Source organism: Mauremys reevesii, linkage group 7 (assembly GCF_016161935.1).
Source record: "Mauremys reevesii isolate NIE-2019 linkage group 7, ASM1616193v1, whole genome shotgun sequence".
In the NCBI taxonomy this organism is placed as follows: Eukaryota; Metazoa; Chordata; order Testudines; family Geoemydidae; genus Mauremys; species Mauremys reevesii.
Window position 1 is genome coordinate 19,254,766 of NC_052629.1, and position 20,235 is coordinate 19,275,000.

General features: G+C 43.0%; 2 protein-coding genes across 4 annotated transcripts in view; both read left to right on the forward strand.

Moving 5' to 3' along the window:
- The first annotated feature begins 13,947 nt into the window (after positions 1 to 13,947).
- HMX3 (H6 family homeobox 3) lies at positions 13,948 to 19,435 on the forward strand. 3 transcript variants are annotated; one of them, XR_005582819.1, is made up of 3 exons: positions 13,948 to 14,768; positions 15,128 to 16,361; positions 19,105 to 19,435. XR_005582819.1 is itself a non-coding variant. In XM_039481535.1 (2 exons), exons 1-2 carry the CDS (start codon positions 14,441 to 14,443, stop codon positions 15,733 to 15,735), a joined length of 936 nt encoding a protein of 311 aa, XP_039337469.1. In that variant the 5' UTR covers positions 13,948 to 14,440; the 3' UTR covers positions 15,736 to 16,425. The 3 variants fall into 3 exon arrangements, 1 of the variants encoding a protein (XP_039337469.1); XR_005582818.1 differs by lacking the exon at positions 19,105 to 19,435 and adding an exon at positions 16,821 to 16,990; XM_039481535.1 differs by lacking the exon at positions 19,105 to 19,435 and having other exon boundaries at positions 15,128 to 16,425.
- A 303-nt stretch (positions 19,436 to 19,738) lies between these two features.
- Positions 19,739 to 20,235, forward strand: part of HMX2 (H6 family homeobox 2) — a 10,239-nt gene continuing 9,742 nt past the window's right edge. The window contains exons 1-2 of the mRNA XM_039546556.1: positions 19,739 to 19,868; positions 20,195 to 20,235. The exon at positions 20,195 to 20,235 is cut by the window's right edge and continues 130 nt beyond it. The gene's annotated coding sequence lies outside the window, so the exon portion shown is untranslated. The remainder of the gene's footprint in view (positions 19,869 to 20,194) is intronic.

Sequence of the window (20,235 nt, forward strand, 5' to 3'; positions counted from 1 at the left end):
TTTTAAATGGACAGCATAATATTGAAGCTCTTATTTAAAATGTATGTGAGCATAATGCTCTAGTATTTTTTACGTGTAACACCAAATGGAGCACTGTAAAAGTACTTTATCAAGTGACACCAAACGAGCCTACATATCGTAGCTTACATTGCATTCTAGATGTTGGCACCTATTTTCTGAGATAAATAAATGCTTATAATCAAAACAGATTACCTTAGGCATTAATTAGGGATGTATCCTGCTATTGCTTGTGTACAAAAATACTGATTCAAAGCCCACTGCATTAATTGGAAAGACTCCTACTTGCTTCAGGTCCCTAATTCAGATCAGGTCCCTAATTCAGATACTGAGCAGCATTTCTTTTATCTCAAACTGTGAGTCAGATACTACTTTTGGGGCAGACTGAGATATCCTAACATTTAGTAGTACATCACTCCACAAGTAACTTCACTGATCTTAGCAGGACTGCTTATGGTCTAAGGGTACTATTCAGTGTGAATAAGGGTATCACAACTGTTTTGTGCACAATTGCTGTTGAGGTCAAAGGAGGTTTTGCTCACAAGTCACAGATAGAATATGCCCTATGATCTGTCAGCCATTAAGCAAGATGGTGGCTTTCTGTCTCTTAGGGTGACCAGATGTCCTGATTTTATAGGGACAGTCCTGATATTTGGGGCTTTTTCTTATATAGGCTCCTATTACCCTCCACACCGTCCCGATTTTTCACACATGCTATCTGGTCACCCTACTGTCTCTCTAGTCATTTTCAATTGATATTACATTGAATTCTTTGGGAGCTCTCTTGTGATTTCCCCCTTAATTCCCATGGGTGAGCAGTTACTGATGCATGGGATCCCACTGAAGTTAATAGGATTACTTGTGTGAATAGCTGTTCACCAATGGGAGTAACAGTGGGTTGCTATCTGGGTTTTTGTAATTACTAGTCCTTTACCCATTTTTACAGCCAGATAGAACAATTATAACACTCAAACAATAAATTGCACTTTTCTTTTGAAAAAGAGGCCAGGCCTGAAAGTTGAGTGAAAAGAATGAGGCCTGTAATCGTTTATTAGCTTCAGTTGCGATAATATATCTGGCTTGTATGCCAAGAAAAGTATAAACAAATGGCAAGTTATTGGTTTTTCAATAACAAGGTTTAAACCAAGGCAATAAAAAACATATCCTATCTGATAGTATTTATGAAACAGTTAATATTGTCAATGCCTTTTCCATCTTCTCAAAGTTACACATATTGTATAAACTTTGATCTGTCTCTAAGGAGAAGGGATACACGGGCAGTGAGTCACTCTGTTGGAAAGGGATAAAATGTCCATGTCTTCTTGTAAAATTCTCTGATATTAAAATAAACCAAGCTGTAGTTTTCTTGAACTTTGTCTGAAGTATTGGAGGGCACAAGTAACACAAAACCTTGTTTTTAGTCTGTAATCTTAGAATGTATACTCAGTTGTGACTACTTCATTATTTTCATGTTTGAGAATTTTATAACACCAGAACATTTCTAATTCTTAGTTTTGACCTAAGGGACAAAAGCGTTTTAATTAATTAATGTAATTATCAATTAAATTATGCTCATACAAGCACACAGAAGACCTGATCCTGCAGCCCATGCATACATGTGACTGCCCCTGAAGTCAATTACAGTTCTTTGAGCACAAGTTGCAGGATTGGGCCAAAGACAATAAAACATGAAATCACAGACAAAATTCTGGTCTCTCCAGTGCTGATCTCTACTGTCTATTCTGTGCATTAAGTTGGCTCCCTAACTCACATTTATTCCTTTGAAAGTCTCCCCCTGAACTTCCATTGATATTAGTGAGATTTCAGCAGATGGACTTTGTGCAGAACATGGCAATCTGGAATAGAAATCTGCACCAGGAATCTCATCACTAAAATATATTGAAGACATTTGACCTTGTGTATATGTATATCTATGAACTCTTACACAGACAGGCACACATACAAATTCAGTGGGGAGGATAAGAAACAGAGTGCCTGTGTCGCTGTCCAAAGTGCTGAAAACAGGGTACATGCCATTCAGAGTAACTGTTTAAAGGAAGAATGAGATAAATTCTAGGCAAAGGTGGCAACACAATGGGAAGACCAATTTTCCTGTGACTGAAACCACTGTGACTTTGACATCAACTTCAGTGGAGCATGTTTAAGCCCTAAAGCATATACATCGGGAATTTCTGGGGCACCCAGGGGCACGTATGTTGAAACCTAGTTATTATACACAGTTGCATAGAACCCAGCTGAAGCCAGTTAGCTAGAATAGTCATCTATAAAATGTAGGGTTCAGTCCTGCTCACAAATAGATGTTTTTGTAAACAAGGCCAGACATCTCTCAAGCTTCCTTAGATATGGTTGCCACCTGAGCATTGTATTCATAGTTTGCCATCCCATTATATTTATCTTGTGAAAATTCAGAGCTATCAATAATTTGCTCTCTATCATACTGCCTCAAAGCATTCTTATCAATATAGTATCATTTCAAATCTTATTTATGAATGTGCAGGACATTATCAATGACATCCAGAAATTTTGAGCAGAGTTCTGCAATCCCTGATCATTTTATTTGAATTATAAAATCAGCCTTTGCAACAAAAAGCTCTAACATTCTATAGCTAAACAGTAAGTATCTTATCTCTATTTGATTTAAATTTCTTCCTAATGAGGATTTTTGTACAGCTGTTCAGTCAATACCTATCCCTAATGTGAAGGAACTGCCCAAAGGCCTTACCTTTCAATTAAATGAACTGACTATGAGGCAGATTCTGCTTTGGTTACTATTTGCAATAAAGCTCATGAGTAAGATATTAGTGGCAAATAGTAAGTATTATATCTGATGAATAAAATGGAAAAGGCATTGGAGATGTCTGAACATTTGCCCTGGATTATTTCAGAGTAGTCTGTATATCCTTCATTCCTTTGCAGCTGTCAAGCGTAGCAAAGTTGCAAAGCATAATAAACTCTTCACTATATCTTGATGTGTGCAATGTACTATTTTCCTGACTGAATTATATAAGGAGCAAGGTGATCTGTCTGATTTGCTTAATATTCCTTGATCTGTTATAACTTACAGTAAAAGCATTGCCCAAGTCTCTTAGTCTTTCTGGGACTCAGTTTACCCATCTATAAAATGGGGATAATAACATATTATAAGAAAATATATCTGTAGGGTGTTGAGGATGAATTAGTTAGCATTTGTACAGGGCTTTGAATATATAATATGCAATATTGTTCATATTATTTTGTTAATTGTATTCCATTGTAAATAAACTGTAGTGTGTATTAGTATCACATTTCATATATATGCTAACTCATAATCATGTCACTTGTTGCCTTTCACAATAGTGAATTAAACTTCAATTCTCTCTGGTTGCTGATATGAACATGTTGTCCCTCTTTATCCGTTCTTCCAATGTGAGTCATGGATGGTCCTAAACTGGAATATTCATATCTAAGATGGAAAGTCCTTGATTCTGTAACCAGCCTTCTTGTAGCCTCATATGACTTCTCAGAGAGGAGCAAATTCGAAGCCCAGATCCTAGACTGCAAAGCTGAGATGGACATTGGGCACATGCATTCAGGGTAACAGGCGTTTCATGGAACCATTGCATGGCTGCTCCATGAAGGTTCCAGCAGTCCCTAATGAAGCTATGTATATATGTAAATGGAGGATTTCTATAGCAGTGGATCCTCCAGTCTCTCCATGACCCTCCACTGGCCCAACCATGCCCCATCCCTACCTCCTGCCTGCATAGCCCCTCATCCACCTCCCTAAACAGTAGGACCACATCAGTTCCACTGCGGATAATGAGGCAGGAGCAGCATTTGGCTCAGCCTATGAAATATCCATTCTTGTTCAAAGATCCCTGGGAAAGGAACCTATCTGTTGTGATAAATCATGGCGGCATGGGGGCATGGGGTGATGAATTAAAGATGGTTTATTTGCCAGTTTAGCTTTAACTTTCCTGGCAGGTGTGGGTTTAAGGCAAATTGGTGATGTTATTTTAACTGAGTTTATTGTTGGAGAATTTCCAGGGTGTTTTTCATAATGTTCAACTAGAACATACAATTTTTAAAAAAATCTTCCATATATATGTACAAAATGTATATAAATGAACACTTATATAAATACACAGTTAGCAGAGAGGGACAAAATTAGAGGTTTAGAATTTAGTTTTGAAGGAATGGGCTATCTTCCAGGCTCAGTCACGGGCTTCCTAAGTGACCTTGACAATGCATCTCTCTGTGCCTCAGTTACTTCATCTGTAAAATGGGGATATGAATACCTACCTACAGGGGGGTAAGAAGCTTAATTAATTAGGGCTAGATTGTACTCAGCCCTGTGTGGGTGTGTAATGGAGGAGGAGACATATAGAACTTCCCTGGCTATGTGTCCTCGTAGAGAACCAGACACGGGTGAGTGCTTACACTCAGAAGAGAATAAGGACTTTGTGATCTTATTACCTCTGCAAAAGGCATGAGAGGGGCTTGGTCCCTTGCTGCACCAGCCAAAAAAGCTAGTAATTATGGGAAGAGACAGAGGAAGGGAATGAACACTGCACCCTATTAAATGAATTCTTCCTGGGCTTCTTAAAATTCTAGGAAACATTGCACCTGCCCGAGGCACAAGGCTTACCATTGCTCCTGCTGGAGCAGCATTCCTCTGCATAGAAGTATTGTGGCTTAAAAGCATGAGAGAGCCCTTTTTATGTTAGAAAGGCACATTGAGATCATTGGATGGAAGCTATCCATATATATTAAATACTAGCACAATTAACTTATGTTGCAAAACCACAAGTTATTTTTTGGTTTTACCAACTCGAGATCAGGCTTATTCCTATTCAGAGTCTATTTATCCCAAAGTTCCCAGAAGGGGCAGGATTATCTTCGGATTTTTTCATAAAGTGCAATATTTAGCTGATATCTATAATAGTTCTTGTGGAATTGCCAGGGTCTATGATATAAATCTAATGTGAGAGTCTTTTTAAGAAACTGATTTTTGACTCAGTGGACTGTAACAACTTTTAAATCAATGATTATTTAGGAACTCCTAAAACTGCAGATAATTTAGCTGCTGTACACACATATATTGTCTATTTTGTTCTCATTGAGTTGCACATAAATAATCTATATTTGTCTGGGTTTTGACTATACAGGTGGTTAAGTGTGGATTATACCAATTCTTTTTCCAGTCAGTTCAGTAAAATGTTTGGTCACCACTCTCCCTTGGAAGGGGTTTAAAGGATACTTGAGAGGTTCTATATCTCTTGTTGACTTCAGTGGAAGCTGAAGGTTCTCAGCAGCTCCTAGAATGTGCTCAACACAGGTCTGGTCCCTTGAGACAGTGTAGAAATGTTCTTCTCCATATTATACCATAATGGATGTTATCATAATCTGTATTGCTTCTTCATCACTTATATATGTTGTTCAGGCGGTTTTGGCTTGGTGTCATAAGCATCAGGCTTGGAACAGAGGGTCTCAAGAGCCACAGGTTCCAAAATCAGCAGGGATGATTCAACTCTTCAACCTTCTGAAACAGGTGAATTGAGTTACCACGAAGTTTACTGCATGTGGGTCATTTGGATGAGACTTTGAGAGGTTAGGTCCTTCCTATTCTGCATGGATAGCAAAGATCCCATTACAGTTTTCATAAGACAAGGTTTTGTCCTCTTTAACCAACATTTGCTTTTCTTGCAATACAGTGCTGTGAGTTTGCTTCTGATTGTGAGGGATGATGCATGCATGTTTAATGGGGCAAAGTGAAGGAAACAACTTTCTATAAGTTGTTGATTGGGTAGAGTGCTTGATATAAATTGACTGCAGATTTCATTGGGTTTTAATATCTGGGTTGGTGGTTGCTTATTTTATCAACTTTTACTACTACACAGTATAGTACTGTAAATATAGGAAATAGACTCGTGTCATGCCCTTATGGGGAGGGGATAGCTGTGCAGGCTTGTGATAATATCACCTCCTCATACCTGTGCAATATTATACATATACATATTATACATAATATTGCACAAGGCCATATGACATGCCTACTAATCAGTTTCCCCTGGACTTAGTGTCACAGTCCAAACCACAGAGCAGCTTCAGACAGATGGCATTTTACAATAATAAACCCACCTAGAAATGGTTTCTCCTTCCTTCAGAAATTACCCCATCCTGAAGGCCAACACAGGTCAGGTTCAGCCCAGGTTCCATAAACAAAAGTGTCAGAAAAGAAAAGTTATTTTTTTCTCTCAGCCCCACAGGGCTAGATATGAGAACTTTATCCTATTCTGAGGGAGAGACTGTTAGCCTGCCAGTGGGTCACGTCAGGTCCTGGAAAGGCCTGAGACATGAGACTTGTACAGTCATTCCATTTGTAGGGACAGAAAGGTTATTTTAGGTCATTTCTGGAGATGTTTTATATTTACTACTTTTAATTTTTCTCTCCTTCTGAGCCCTTGACATTGTGACTCCTAGTAATGAAGGCACTTGGCTTTATTGATGAAGGGATTCAAGAAAATGTTAAATAACATAAGAATGTAAAACTCTCTAAAGCATTCTTAAAATAGCTTTCCCATACCATCTGTTGTATAAACACAGAACAAATCGTAGTGGAGTGGGATGTCCAAAATAACTTACTCATGGCTTCTGCACTCATGAGTAATGCATCCATCCCAAACTCGTGCTGATGAACTCTTTAGACTATTCTACACCATAAACATTCCATTTGCAATTAAAGTTGCTTTCCTTTTACTTGTAATTGACATTTGAGTCCAGTGGGCTATTACAAAGGAAGCGACTGAAGAACTGACACATACAGAAGATTTTGTATATAACTGAAATTTAAATTATCCCCTGCAATTATTTAACAATTTGCAATAAACGAATAAGAGATACCATTTGTAATGTTTATAACATAAAACATCCTAGGCTTTGGTAGTGGTTTAAAGCTTGCACTGATCCGTCTTTGGTGTTTAAGGAAGGGGGTTTTGCTGCCCGGATAAAATAAAGGAAGAGGCAGCCTTAAAATGTATCTGACGGTGGAAGTATCCATTATAGATGACTGGTGAAGGTTGAATTTAGTCTGCCCATGCTGGAGGAATAATTTACCCAGAGACAAACTGTTTTCTGTGTTCCTGGTCCCTTTTTTTTCTGACTCTGCACAGGCATGTTGCCACCCAAGTAGGCCACAATTCAACAAATTACTTTAAGCACGTGTTTAAAGTTAACCATGTGCTTAAATACCCTGCTATATCAGACTGCTGGGCAAGTGCACTAGAATGTTAAATGCAAGTGTGTTCAGGCCTGATCCTAAAACTCTTACTGCAAGGTGTTGTGCTTCTGCAGCAAGTGGTCTGGGGCAGGGCCCATGGTTAACAACTCTATTCCTCTGGCAAACGGAACTTTCTACTGCAAAGGCAAAGCTTGTCTGTGCAGAAGACAGTTTGGGGGAACTAACTCCCACAGGAGCTAAGAAGCCTCCAAGTCTAAGGTGCACTCTTCCAACTTGCTTTCTCTAAGAGAAATACAAAGCAGCACGGGCCCTTTTATAAACAAACAAAATAACTTTCAAAATATTCTACTGCACACACATCCTGTGGAGGGGATGAAAGAAAGAGCAAACCCTCTGGGACAGATGTTTATCAGATCACTTAATTCACTTCTTGAAGATGCTCAGATACTATGGTGGTGAGAGTGATACAAGAACCTGAACAGACTAACCCAGAATATCTTGCAGCTGATAATTCTCCAAACATATAAAGTTTGTATGGCTTATAGTACTGCATCATAGAGCAAAGATGATATAACATGTAATCTCAAAATCACATGGTGCAAATGTGTTCCATGGCTCTTCAGAAATGTTTCTTTATAAAAAATAAAATTGAAAAAAAAAACACAAAAAAGAGACTGTATTCGGATAAGATAAACCATCAGATAAATCACTTTGCAGTATAACACAAGGCTAAACCTAAAAATAAGCAATTACTCTAAATCACATCAAGCAACTATTGCAAACATCGCATTTACACAACTGATTCATGTGTAGATTAGCCAATTAATTTTGAATGGAAACACTAATGAAATAATTATGTATTTAAACCACAATGATAGCAATCCAGTTCTAGAAACACAAATTAAATAAACAAAAATAGGTGAGGCATGGAGCTACCCTGATTTACACTGGCTGACGATGGGGCCCATTGTGCCCACATCCTGTTGTGATGGATGTAAAAATAATAACTCTGTGTTCCCTGATAACAAAAGAGACCAGAAATGGGAAAAGAAAAAAAGGCTGGAGTTGTGAGTTGTTTGGGGGGTTTTTTTGGCTTCCTTATGATATATAAAAGAGGACTGCAAGATCAAGGTTTCTTTCAACAACAACAGCGCAGTCTGTCCCCCTGCTTTTTACATTAGTAATTCAGGTCTCCTCTACCCTGGAAGACTCCATAGACAACTGGAGAACTAGTAAAATTATGTCCTTTTAATACAGCCTGTTAAAACACTCTTTTGGTTGGGGAGTTTTAAAACCTGTTTAACTCAAACACTGAGGGAAGAGGGAGCCTTTGTTAAGGATTTAGCACCTCAGCCCTTTCAGTTAAGAGCAGAGAGAGTACCCAATCCACATTTTTCATCATCTGAGACCGACAGCAACACAGGGGTGATCAGACTTGATTTCTAAAGTGAAAAGCAAGCGGAAGGGGGAAAACACCCCACTTGCCAGGCCTCTTTCCCAAAGAAGCAAAAAAAAGGGCATAAGCCTGTGTCATCATCTGCCCTTAAAGGCTGCCTTTAAGTGAAAACGATGCCTATGTGCACAGAAGATGCTCATAAACTACTAAGGCCAGTTGCTGGCATCCCCTTCCCTCTCCCTCTGCAGATATGCCTCTCGGCTTAGTCATTTCTGTATCTATCTTGGGACTTTTTCTGAATTCAGTCATTTCTTTCCAGGACTTTGTAACTATAAGGGCCAAAATATATAACATATAGGTGACCAAGAAATGTAATATACATTTTTACTGGGGACTTCATTCTTTCCAGTCTAATGAATGAGGAAGCCATTCAGATACTACCGTGATGGGTGACAGTGCAAACCCCTAAATTGGATATTTAAATTTGTCTCTAGTTCAAGCCCTGTCGTGATTGTTACAAGCACATAACTCAGCAATACCTGAAAAGTATTTATTGCAACATGCTGTATGAGCAATTCTCATTCTGTTCTATATCTCATCATGGTCTGAAAAAGGTTACATAAATTGAAGAATATCTGTTCAAGACTGTAGCTGCTGCAGATGAAAATATTACATTGCTGGATCAGTGTAATCCATTCGTGGGTTATAGACCCCAAATTTTCCAGGGAGTGACACAAATCCTCAGGATGTCCCTGACTGCAAGAGTTTGCTTTAAAACTCCCATTGCTGGACAGTCCTTATTGTCTAAGGAAGGTTATACCTGTTTGTTCCATGTACTTTCAATGAGAGCTAGATTCAAAATGAGCCAGATTAGCTTTTAAAATGAAAGGAAGGAAGGAAGGAAATTTTACAATTTGGAGTAGTTGAATCTTTTAAAGACAGATCTACCCCCACCCCACCTCCATTCCATTCTTGAATCTACAACTGAAAATTTGATTTTCCTCTTTTATATGCCAGACCAGATGCGCATTATAGGTTCTCAGATTTATTTCAGATTTTCAGAATTATACTTGGTTTAACTGAGTGGAATACTTCGTATTTATTTTCTTCTTCAGACTGTTAATCCAGATTTTGGATTCAATTGTGAATTGAGAACCACGTCAGGTTACCAGTCTAAAGCCCAGCGAGTGGATTTACACGTAACCACATGTGTAATTCTTTCAGTGGCAGCTTGGGCAACATCGATACTATTCTGTGCTTAATAAATCTTCCAAGTATAATGGAAAATTCAGGGCCCAGAATCTGGTCCCAATGGTTGGACGGCTCAGACCATAAGCAGACATGTGCCCTACCTCTTGATGAAGTCAAGTGGCAAGCCTCTCCCACTGCTTTGTTCAGCGGCCTGACACCCCCCAAAACCCAGCACCTGCTTTATCTCTATTTGGTAATCTGTTTTCCTGCACCCATCACCATGGCATCTAGGCGCTCTTAGACAAGCCTGTGGTTCACTGTCGGGGCTGATTGGCAGCCTACAAACTAGACTGTTGCTATGTTCTGATACCCATGCTGGGAAAAGACAGACAAAGAAAAACCCAGTGCATGCTGCCTGCCAGTGAGCGTAGAGACAGCCTGGCCTTTAAGTGCAGTAGGCAGCCACCCCTATTCCCTACACAAGATTGACATCTCCTGTATGATCAACAAAGCTGATAGAGAATTTGAGTTAGTTCTTTTCAAAAATGAAATATTTGTTTTCCCTTATTAATCTTGTTCCACACTCTGACTGTACAATATGTTTTGTCTACATTGTATTTCCCATTCACAGTTTATGCCTATACTTTGCATATTCTTCCCTTCAACCTACCACTTCTGTGTGTATGGATATTCCCTATTTAGTCCTTTTTAATCTGCTTTCACACAATGTTGGCACATACTGCGAAAGAACTAGAAACTATCTCCCCCCTGCAACACAGCCTGTATTTTCGGTCTCTCCCTCACTCTCTGTTCTCAGTTAGAAATCACTGATGACCACGGATTGTTAAGGCTTTTCAAAGGACTCGTGCGAAAATACGCGCACTCCTTGATGCAAACCCGTCGCATCTTCAGCTTAAAGGCCTGGTTTAGCTCACGGCACATCCTAGTCCTAATTCTCATTCTGCTGTGTCGTTGCAGGCTTGGCACTCCGTCCGTGAGGCCTATTGTGACAGTGTGAAATAACGTTTACAAGACGACTCCTGTTAGGAACAAAGCCCAGAAAGTGCAATGCCGCTTTACACAGCTCGCCCCTTTCAAGCAGACATATTTTATAAAGAGGGGCCAGTTCCGTGCGACTGAAGGCGGGACCGTAACTGTCTGGATCTCTGCACTTTCTTCCTTCTGATCGAATTCACGACGTTAGAATCAATGTTCTCCCAGGACAGTGCTGTTCTAGCTGAGGTCTTTTCTAAACTCCCAGTTCCAATGAGCCAGTTTTACGCTGATGGAATTCTTCTGTTCCCCGTACACAAAACTTGTGCTGGTTTTACAAATATAGAATTAAGATGGATCTTGGAGAAGGATATTTCCCCCCTTACAGCCTTGTAAAATAGCTATTGATTTGCTTCAGTTCTGTTTCTCACACGGGGTTGCTACCGAAGTATGGGGAATTCCAACAGAGGGCGCTGTGCGCTTTAGTTTTGTACTAGAGAAATGAAGCCGGACTGGGACAGTCATACAAGGCTGAAAAGAAAAGAAAGAAAAAGAAAGGGTGTTTTTCCCACAATAGCCGAAGTGCTTGAAATATCATTTAAAGCGAGAGAATTAGGTCCGGAGTGACTGGGACGCTAAGGTCATTTGTCTTTCTTCTGATCTGTTCTCCCAAGAAGAGACCATACCGATGTTAAAGTGTGACAATCAGGATGACATCATAGAATGAAAGCGAAGGAGCTGCCAGCTTTGGAAATAGGTGACCAGACATTATCTTCTGCAAAGACCCTGAGAAATAAACTGGTTAATCTAAAGGGGAAATATCTACAAAAATAGAGGTGTCCTGACATGTATTTTTAATGCCTACATATCTTAGATTTATTACATCAAATGTCCTTGTGTGGGCAAAATACCAGCCTATCCAGTAATTCCCTGCCCCAGATTCTGCGTCTGTAAGGGTAGTCTTCTTTACTAAAAGCACCAAAGGTACAACTTTTTCTGGTGGACTAGAGCTCCGGACTAGCGCTGAATTCATCCAACCCGTGGAATCAGTGATGTATTTATTCTGAAAAAAGTCACTATACAGACATCATGCTTTTATTCTGTTATTGCAGGACAGAAGATTACAAAATGACGTGACGTCAGTATTTTGAAATCGAATGGACACGTGGGGAAAACTTTGTTGGAGTTTCTCAGAATAAGCAGCGCATCAGTGATTCCAAGGTACAGAAGCGTATTAAAAAAGCATATGGTTTCTAATTGCAGGAAAGATTATTGCAATATGATTTATATGAATATTGTCTGTGTGTATTTCATAAAACCTACATATCCGTATAATATCGAGACAGATATTCCTGTAGAGGAAACTACGTTTAAATGTATAACATTTAAATACAGTTTCCTCTTCAGGACACAAGCTAGAATGTAACTGAGATTCATGGAAATCCACAGAAAACTATGCTCAGAAAATGCCTGAACACAACATAAAATGGGTTTCTTTTAAATAGTGTTATTTTAACAGAAGTTTTTTTTATAGGAAATGAAGCCAGCAAATTTTGTAAACTTAAAAATCCCACTCCATATTAACCATTCATATCAAAAAACTACAATGCAGTTCAACTGGTCTTCATTTTTTAAAAGTGCCAGTCGTAGGTGCCAAGTCAAACACAAAGGTAGCAAAGTGGAAAAAGAAAAGAACTCGTAAGAGTGCCCAGCAAAGGAGTAAACGCCGTGGGGTTTGCTTCGGATTCTGCCAGATCACCTTTCTTATCTATTTGTTGCCATTTCCACTTAGACTATTTAAATAGATGACAAATACTGTTCGACATGGCAGGTTAGAAGCTATTGCACATTGTGCAAAATTTGAAGTGAAGTGTCAATACAAAACTGCTGGTTTTGGCGTGTAAACCGCAACCCTAAATATCTGCAAACACAAGAAGCGATCTTCCAATAAAGTACGGGCCGTGTGAACGTTGCTGGGTTCCCCCCCTATTGTAACAAATAAATTGTGAACAATAGCCTGGTTCTTAACATTGACAATAGGTTTGTTACAGCGCTACCTGTCCCAAACTCTGTTGTGTTCTACTTTAGAACATACGTGTGGCTAGGAAATATTCGTAAGGGGAAAACTGTGGCTTCTCGCTATTAAACTGATAATCATCTGGAAATAAGACCCTTAAAGGCGAAGTATATAATCAGGGTAAAATACCTTCATAGAAATACTTGTTAAAGGGTTTTTTTATTGAATAAAACCAAACTACACTTTACAAATTACCAGTATTAAAAAAAACACAGACTTTTCAGCCGCCCTCGTTGTTAGCATTATATGTAACATATGTAACATGTTGCTGTGCGCAGTATCTATCGATCGAGCTAGCTACTCAACTATAGAAATAATATAATATCGTTAACAGAATAAGAGTCATAGCTCTATATCTCTATATCTCAGCTCTGTATCCAATACTTTTTTCCTGAAAGCAGGGTTTTTGTTACTCTAAAGACAAAGTTATGATCTATCGATAAAGGTTAATTTGTCAGTGTATTTTGGGTGAGTCGAGGACACCATTTTAAAATTCGTGTGTACACAGCTGGGTGGAAACGCACAATGATCCCCAGTCCATGTAACGGTGAACCACCTTCTCGTGACACTTTTAGGGCCGGGATCTGCAGAAGCTCGGCTCCTGGACCTATGTTGGAGACGCGGGTCACCTATCCATTTGGGAGTGATACATTTCTGGGAGACCAGCCCGTCTAGATTGTTGTTTGGATTCATGTTTAATCTTCCTTCTGCCTTGGTTCTTCTGATTATCTCTATAAGGGAATGACCACGAACTGCCCCCTGCGATCCGTGCCTCTCTCCCCAGTCTTGGGGGTGGGTGTAGGAGGACACAATGCATCGCTGAGCCTCTTCCCCGCCTCCCCCGACCACCCCACAGGAGGAGGAAGTGTGAGGGGGCGGTTTGTGGCATGAGCACTGAGATCTGTGTCATTTGCCTCCTGCACGTCTAGTGGTGCTTTAGCAGAGCCAATATCCCTTTGTGCTAATAGCCCTGTCCTCATTTGCTGCCTAATTGGACTATATAAAGCCAATAACAGGCGAGCTCTTATAGCCTGAAGCCAAAGCACCACGTCTAAAGGGGGGCTGGGGGGAGGCTGCCGTCGCTGCTGCTGCTGCTGCTCCTGCTGCATCGGGCTGGGGCTGGGGCTGCGCGGAGCCCTCTCCTTTGGCTGCTGCCTAATCCCATTTGCCATTGTGCGTGCCCAATCGCCGTATACGCCCTGCATTTAACTTGGATGACATTTTGATTTCATCATTAGCATCCGGCGCCAGATTGACGCAGCAGCAGCAGCAGCCGGGCTCTGGTCCTCCTCCCCGCAGCAGCCCTCGGTCCCGGGCTCCGTGGCTCTGAGTGCCCCGCGGCTGAGCAGCCCCCCACCCCACCCCATGCACGGAGGCGCTGCCTCCTGTCCTCGCCCCGCCGCCCGCCCCACCCCCGCCCGGATTGGGTGCCCAGCGCCTGGGCGGCTGCCGCTGCCGCTCGAGGGGAGTTAGAGGGTGGTTTATGGTCTGAGCCGCCGCTGCCCTGCCAGGGACCGGGAGGAGGATGCCGGAGACAGGACAGGAGCCCCCGAGCAGCCAGCCGCCGCCGCCGCCACCCAAGGAGTCGCCTTTTTCCATCAAGAACCTGCTCAACGGCGACCACCACAAGGCGCCTCCCAAGCAGCCCCGAGCGCTCTTCGCCCCGGCCGCCAAGGGGGCTCTGGATGGAGCCGGCTTTGCCCTCTCCCAGGTGGGCGATCTCGCCTTCCCCCGCTTTGAGATCCCGGCGCAGAGGTTTGCCCTGCAAGCGCACTACTTAGAGCGGTCCCCAGCCTCCTGGTGGTACCCGTACGCCTTGACCGCCGCGGGAGGCCATCTGCCCAGGCCAGAAGGTACTGAGTGAATCGGTGTGTCCGTCTGTCTGTCTGTCTCACTCCGCTAGCACGGGTCAGAGATGCCCCGCTGGGTTTCTCCTCTCCTGGGGCAGGAGCGAGGGCTCGCTCTCCCCACGCGGTTCCCCCTGAGAACAGGAGGATTTAGTAACTGCTTTCACGGCAGCGTTAAGTGGCCCCCAGCAGGCTCCTTTCTGGGGGGAGGTGAAAGTGCCAGTAAGGCCCCGTGGTGAGCAGGGAGCAGCAGCTCCTCTCCTCCTTGCCCTCTGTTGCTTAAGTTTGCAGGGAGGCTGGTTCCTAGGGCCTGGGTGCGTTTGCGGATGGTGATAAAGGTGCGGTGTGTTTTTGGTTTTCTTTAGCTGCAGAGAAATCTCTCCTGCGAGACTCCTCCCCGGCCTCGGGCACGGACAGAGACTCCCCTGAGCCCCTGCTCAAGGCTGAGCCGGACCACAAGGAGCTTGACTCGAAAAGCCCCGACGAGATCATTCTGGAGGAGAGTGACTCGGAGGAGGTGAAGAAGGAGGAGAACGGGGAGGACTGGAAAGCCAGGGAGGACAGCCCGGAGAAGAAGCCCTGCCGAAAGAAGAAGACCCGCACTGTCTTCTCCCGGAGCCAGGTGTTCCAGCTGGAGTCCACCTTTGACATGAAGAGGTACCTGAGCAGCTCGGAGCGGGCCGGCTTGGCAGCATCTCTGCACCTGACAGAGACCCAGGTCAAGATCTGGTTTCAGAACAGAAGAAACAAGTGGAAAAGGCAGCTGGCCGCAGAGCTGGAGGCTGCCAATCTCAGCCACGCGGCCGCCCAGAGAATAGTGCGGGTGCCTATCCTCTACCATGAGAACTCCACCGCCGAGAACGGCAGCTCGGCTGCCAACGTGCCCGTCAGCCAGCCCCTCTTAACATTCCCTCACCCCGTCTACTACTCCCACCCTGTAGTCACATCAGTGCCACTCCTGCGACCCGTCTGAGAACTGACCCCATGCAGCTTCCTGGTGCGCCAGTGGGGAGGGGGTGGCTTAAAAAATAAATAAATCACCAAACCTCTAGGTCAGGAGAGAGGCCCGAGGAAACGGAGCAGCTGTAAATGATCGGTAATTTTGTAAGTACTCCAATGATTTGTGCAATTCATCAAGCGAATATTTGATGCTCTTTTTTTAATGGGTGGTTGTTAGGAGAGGGGCGGGGGAAAACCCTAAAAATAAAACCAGAGTTGAAGTGGAAACTTGTAGAGAACACTAGAATTGTTACATCTTTTGTAAACGTGAACAAAATCTTGCGCTGATCTTTGTGGCTTTAGTTTTATTTTTGTAAACAACAATCAATAAATGATCACGGTTTACTCCTCTATGTCTGCCAAATGCTAACGGAAAATGGAATTTCTGTTCCTTCCCTTCTTTCTCAAACGTGTTAATCCTCGTGGTTCTGTTACAACTCAAAGACTCCACCAACCGTGGCTTTTAATTTAACCAGACCTTTGTACAAATTTGCCTGGTCACTTTCCCATGTTTTGTATCGTTAGGTTTCTGTGATGGGACTTTATAGCTCGAAAGAAATACAGCCAAAAAGAAAATGCGTAATTATATACACACTTTGGGTGAGCCTTATTTATTATCATTTGTTTAGATTTTAAAGCAATTGACTGTGGATTATTGTTGTCTTTGGAGGGTTTTTTCTTTTTTTTTTTTTGGTCTTTCTTTCAAATGGTATTTCAGCATTCAAAAAAACGTGTACCCTTTTGTTTTCTTTTGTAAAACAAACAACACAAACAAAAAACTATTGTACTTTTGAACTGTGCAATATTGTATGAAAATTCTTAAAGCACTGCTTTTATTTTAATGGGTAGAAAAGGTGGTTTTTTTCCATTGTATAATTGCGTTCCTTTATGTAGTTAAAAAAGAAAGAAGGAAAGTGAAAAGAGAGAGATAGGAGGGGGAATAAACACTAGTCCTGCTAAAATAAAGAAAGAAAGAAAAGAGGTTCAGTGTGCTGAGCGCTTTAAGTGAAGGACAATCAATCTTTGAAAAAATGTTAACTTATTTGCTATTATGTACAGTTTTCTTGTAGAGTCCATGGGGTGTGTGGATTTTAATAGACTGAAATCAAGTGCTGTGTGGACGCCTCCATTCTCTCTGTCTTTCCTGCTGTCCGCTCACCTGTTGTAGGACAATTGTTTACTATCATCCCAAGGTGGTTTTTTTGGTTTCTTTTGTTTTTGTTGCCTCTCTAGTTCTGCCAGGAATCGGTCCTCTTTTTAAAACAACCAGTACTGTTATAACTGAATGTTGTGGTGGAAAAAAAATAAATAAAACCCGTTCCTTATCATTTTAAAGTGTGGCTTTGGAAAATGAGACAGAACAGGTGTCTTTCAAACCGTCCCCATTTCCTCCTATTGTTAGACACACACACACACTCCCTCCCACTGGCTCTCTCCGTCCAGGAACTGGTGAGACAGAGGGCGCATTGTTCTACTAAATGAACAACCACTTTGCTTACTCCTGTGTTGTTATCACGGGGAGGGGTTTTCGAATTTAGCTTTTATACAAATATTATCAGGCTCCGGGCTGCCTGCGCTATGAGCGGTCTGCCGCTCTTTATTGGCCTCGCAGGCGTATGGTAGATGGCAGGGTACCTCCAGGGGTCATAAAGCTTCCTAGAAAACAGAAGCGTGCCAGCTGCACCCGCTCCCTCTTTAACTTCAGCCCGGCAAGGTGTATTTCTGGCAGAGATGATGTATGTGACTGCTGGAACTGGAGGGGGGTTTGGAAACGTCATTCGAATCAAAGGGAGCTGCCCAGCGACACCTCCAGGGCCGGTTCCCTGGGGTTGAGCGGGACAATTCATAGCTAGCACCCCCCGGCAGAGGACATTTTCCTTCCAAGGGCCAGCCTGGGGGGGCTTTGGTGCTTTTGACAAATATCCTGGGTCGCGGGACTAGATGCAAAGTTTCCCCGGTGGAATCAAAGCGGAGCGTTGCCCAGTGGCGAATCCTCTGCTCCCCTGAGCAGCGGCTGGGGGTGGGGGGAGCTCGGGTTTCACACAGGGCAGGGGGCTGTGACTGGGGCAGCCCTGGGATCCCTGCGCAGCTGGGCGACTGCGGGAGAGCCCCATTGCCCAGGCGGTGACACCCTGCAGCCATCGCAACGTCCACCGCCGCCAGCCCTTCCGCCTGGCTCCCACCTCCATGGACAGGGAGGCCAGGAGAGAAACTTGCGCTTTATTCTTGGCTTCTCCGAAATATCGGAGGCCAGACGCGCGCGCACCCCGCCCGGCTCAGCAGCACCTGCCCCCAGGGTGACTCCTGCAGTTGCAATGGTTGTAGCAAGGGAGCATCCCCCCACCCCACACACACACCCCGGGGGAGGTTATCGGCTCGGGAAGCGAGGGGGTGGCCGCCCGTGGCAGGCAGCGGCGGCAGCAGCAGCCCGGGCGCTCGGTCGGGCAGCTTTCCTCTGCAAGCCGTGCTGATCCGCTCAAACTTCCGGCTTCAGCCACGCAGCCTTGCTGCGCATCCCAACTTCAGCACCGCTGGGCTGGGGTGCTCGGGCCCTTAGCCCGTTTGCCTGGGGGCAGCCCTGCGCTCCTTCCAGAGCAGCCTATTCCCCAGCGAGCAGAGCGAGCAGCTGCGCAAGCCAGAGCGCCCCTTCCCCTGGGCCAAGTGGAGGGGGCAGCCCTCCCTGGCGCTGGGGCACGGCCTCTCCGAAAGCCTCTGCTGTCAGCAAGTTCTGCTTGTATTATAGTGCTTCCTCTGGAGAAGGTCACGTCTGAAGTTCACTCCTGAGGAACGGCCCCGAATGTTTCTCTTGAGGATTTTGCTTCATCTCCAGCGCTCGGTTGGCACCGCTTGCATCGTTATTATTATTATTAGTTCAGATTGGAGAGATAGGATCGTTTCCCGTTTATAGAAAACTGCCCCGAATCAATGTGTGTGTACAGTTAGGGCAGGATTTCGCAAAAGCCCCATTGTAAAGAGATAGTCGTTCATTTTCTTTGCGTTTGGGAGCAAAAGCCTGGCATGTGTCTTGAATGAAAAATAAACAAATTCTCAGTCAAAATATGCTGTTCCGTGTGTCACCTACAAACAAAGTGATGCCTTTTGCTGTTTGCAATACTAACTTCGGGGCAAGTCCATAGCAGCCCATTAAAAAGCATGTTGTAATAGCAAATACATCCTGGGATTTTACAGCGCGATGGCACGATGTTATCAAATGCCAAGAAATACTTTATTTGTGGTCAGTGCCTAGAAAACGGTTATTGACTGACCCAGTTTTCCCTAAGTCGAGAAATGACTAGTTTGTTGCAAACACAGGTCGTCCTCTGTATTTCTTTTATCTCCTCAGATTCTACACCTGCTGCGTTCCTCACCACTCAAAGTGGAAGCATCGCTGTGGAGTTCATAAGAATATAATTGCAGCAATAAAATGACAGTCCTTGTCTAGCATGCACCAAAGCATCAAACAAGAAGGAATGAGTTTAGAAACACACAGGCCAAAACTCCTGAACAAAAACATGTAAAAAAGGACGACAGGTGCAGGTACATAACACTGCCTTTGCTTGCACCTTGTGGTTTAACCAGCTCCAAGTATAATCAAAAAACATTTTTTCCTTTACATTTTATACTTTAAATAAACCTTCCATTGAGTGAGACTAGCAATAACGTGCCAACACCTCATCTTTCAGGCGAGCAGCTTTGTCCTTTCATCGGAGCCTATTAACCAGATTAACCCGGCTCTGGGAGGATCTTCTGGTGTGGTTAGAACATGCTGCGAGTTTAACATTCGGGCGTTTGGAAATTCACACCACAATCTTTTAAAAGTAACGTCTACTCGTAAATTACATTTACTCCAACGTTAAGGGAAGCGATTACTTTAATCGCTCTTGCGATTGAGCAAAAACGATTCCTCGGTAACTTTTCCTGGTGGTTTTGAATAGTTGACAACGCTCTAGTAAAGTCCTACACTGATGATCTGCAAAATATACAATGGAGAAAGGCTCATGGGTAAACAAGAGGTAAAGCCCTCTTTGTTTTCGAAGCAGGGCCAAATTCCTAGAGAAAGCACGTCTCACCATTTGGCGGCGGTGGAAAGTTTCTTGGGAACTAAAAGTAAGTACTGCACTTTAAAGGGTTTAAAACAATCACTTTGCAAATAAACTGGCCAGTAGTAAGAGGCAGGACTGTTTGGTCTCAGGGTTTATGCAATTCAAAGAAAGTTGCTTCATTTCTTAATCTGTAGCAACTATATCACCACTTCTGTTTATTGCTGCAGCTGTGCTCTGCAAATCTGTGCCTTTGTTTGCAATTAAAGAGATACATAGTTCTTCATATCCACTGTTTTGAGCGTGGCCGAACAGAACTAGCTTTAGTGTTTGTATTAGAAACATACATGTATTTCTTTTATTTGGTAGTAAATAGAGACTTTCTGTGTATAGCAAACAGCAGAGAGAAAGATATAAACTTCTCAACCACCAGA

Bases quoted from the DNA above. Each gene is read 5' to 3' on its own strand.
- HMX3 (XM_039481535.1), top strand. From the start codon at position 14,441: ATGCCGGAGACAGGACAGGAGCCCCCGAGCAGCCAGCCGCCGCCGCCG. The intron at 14,769-15,127 runs GTACTGAGTGAA...GGTTTTCTTTAG, and splicing joins CCATCTGCCCAGGCCAGAAG to CTGCAGAGAAATCTCTCCTG.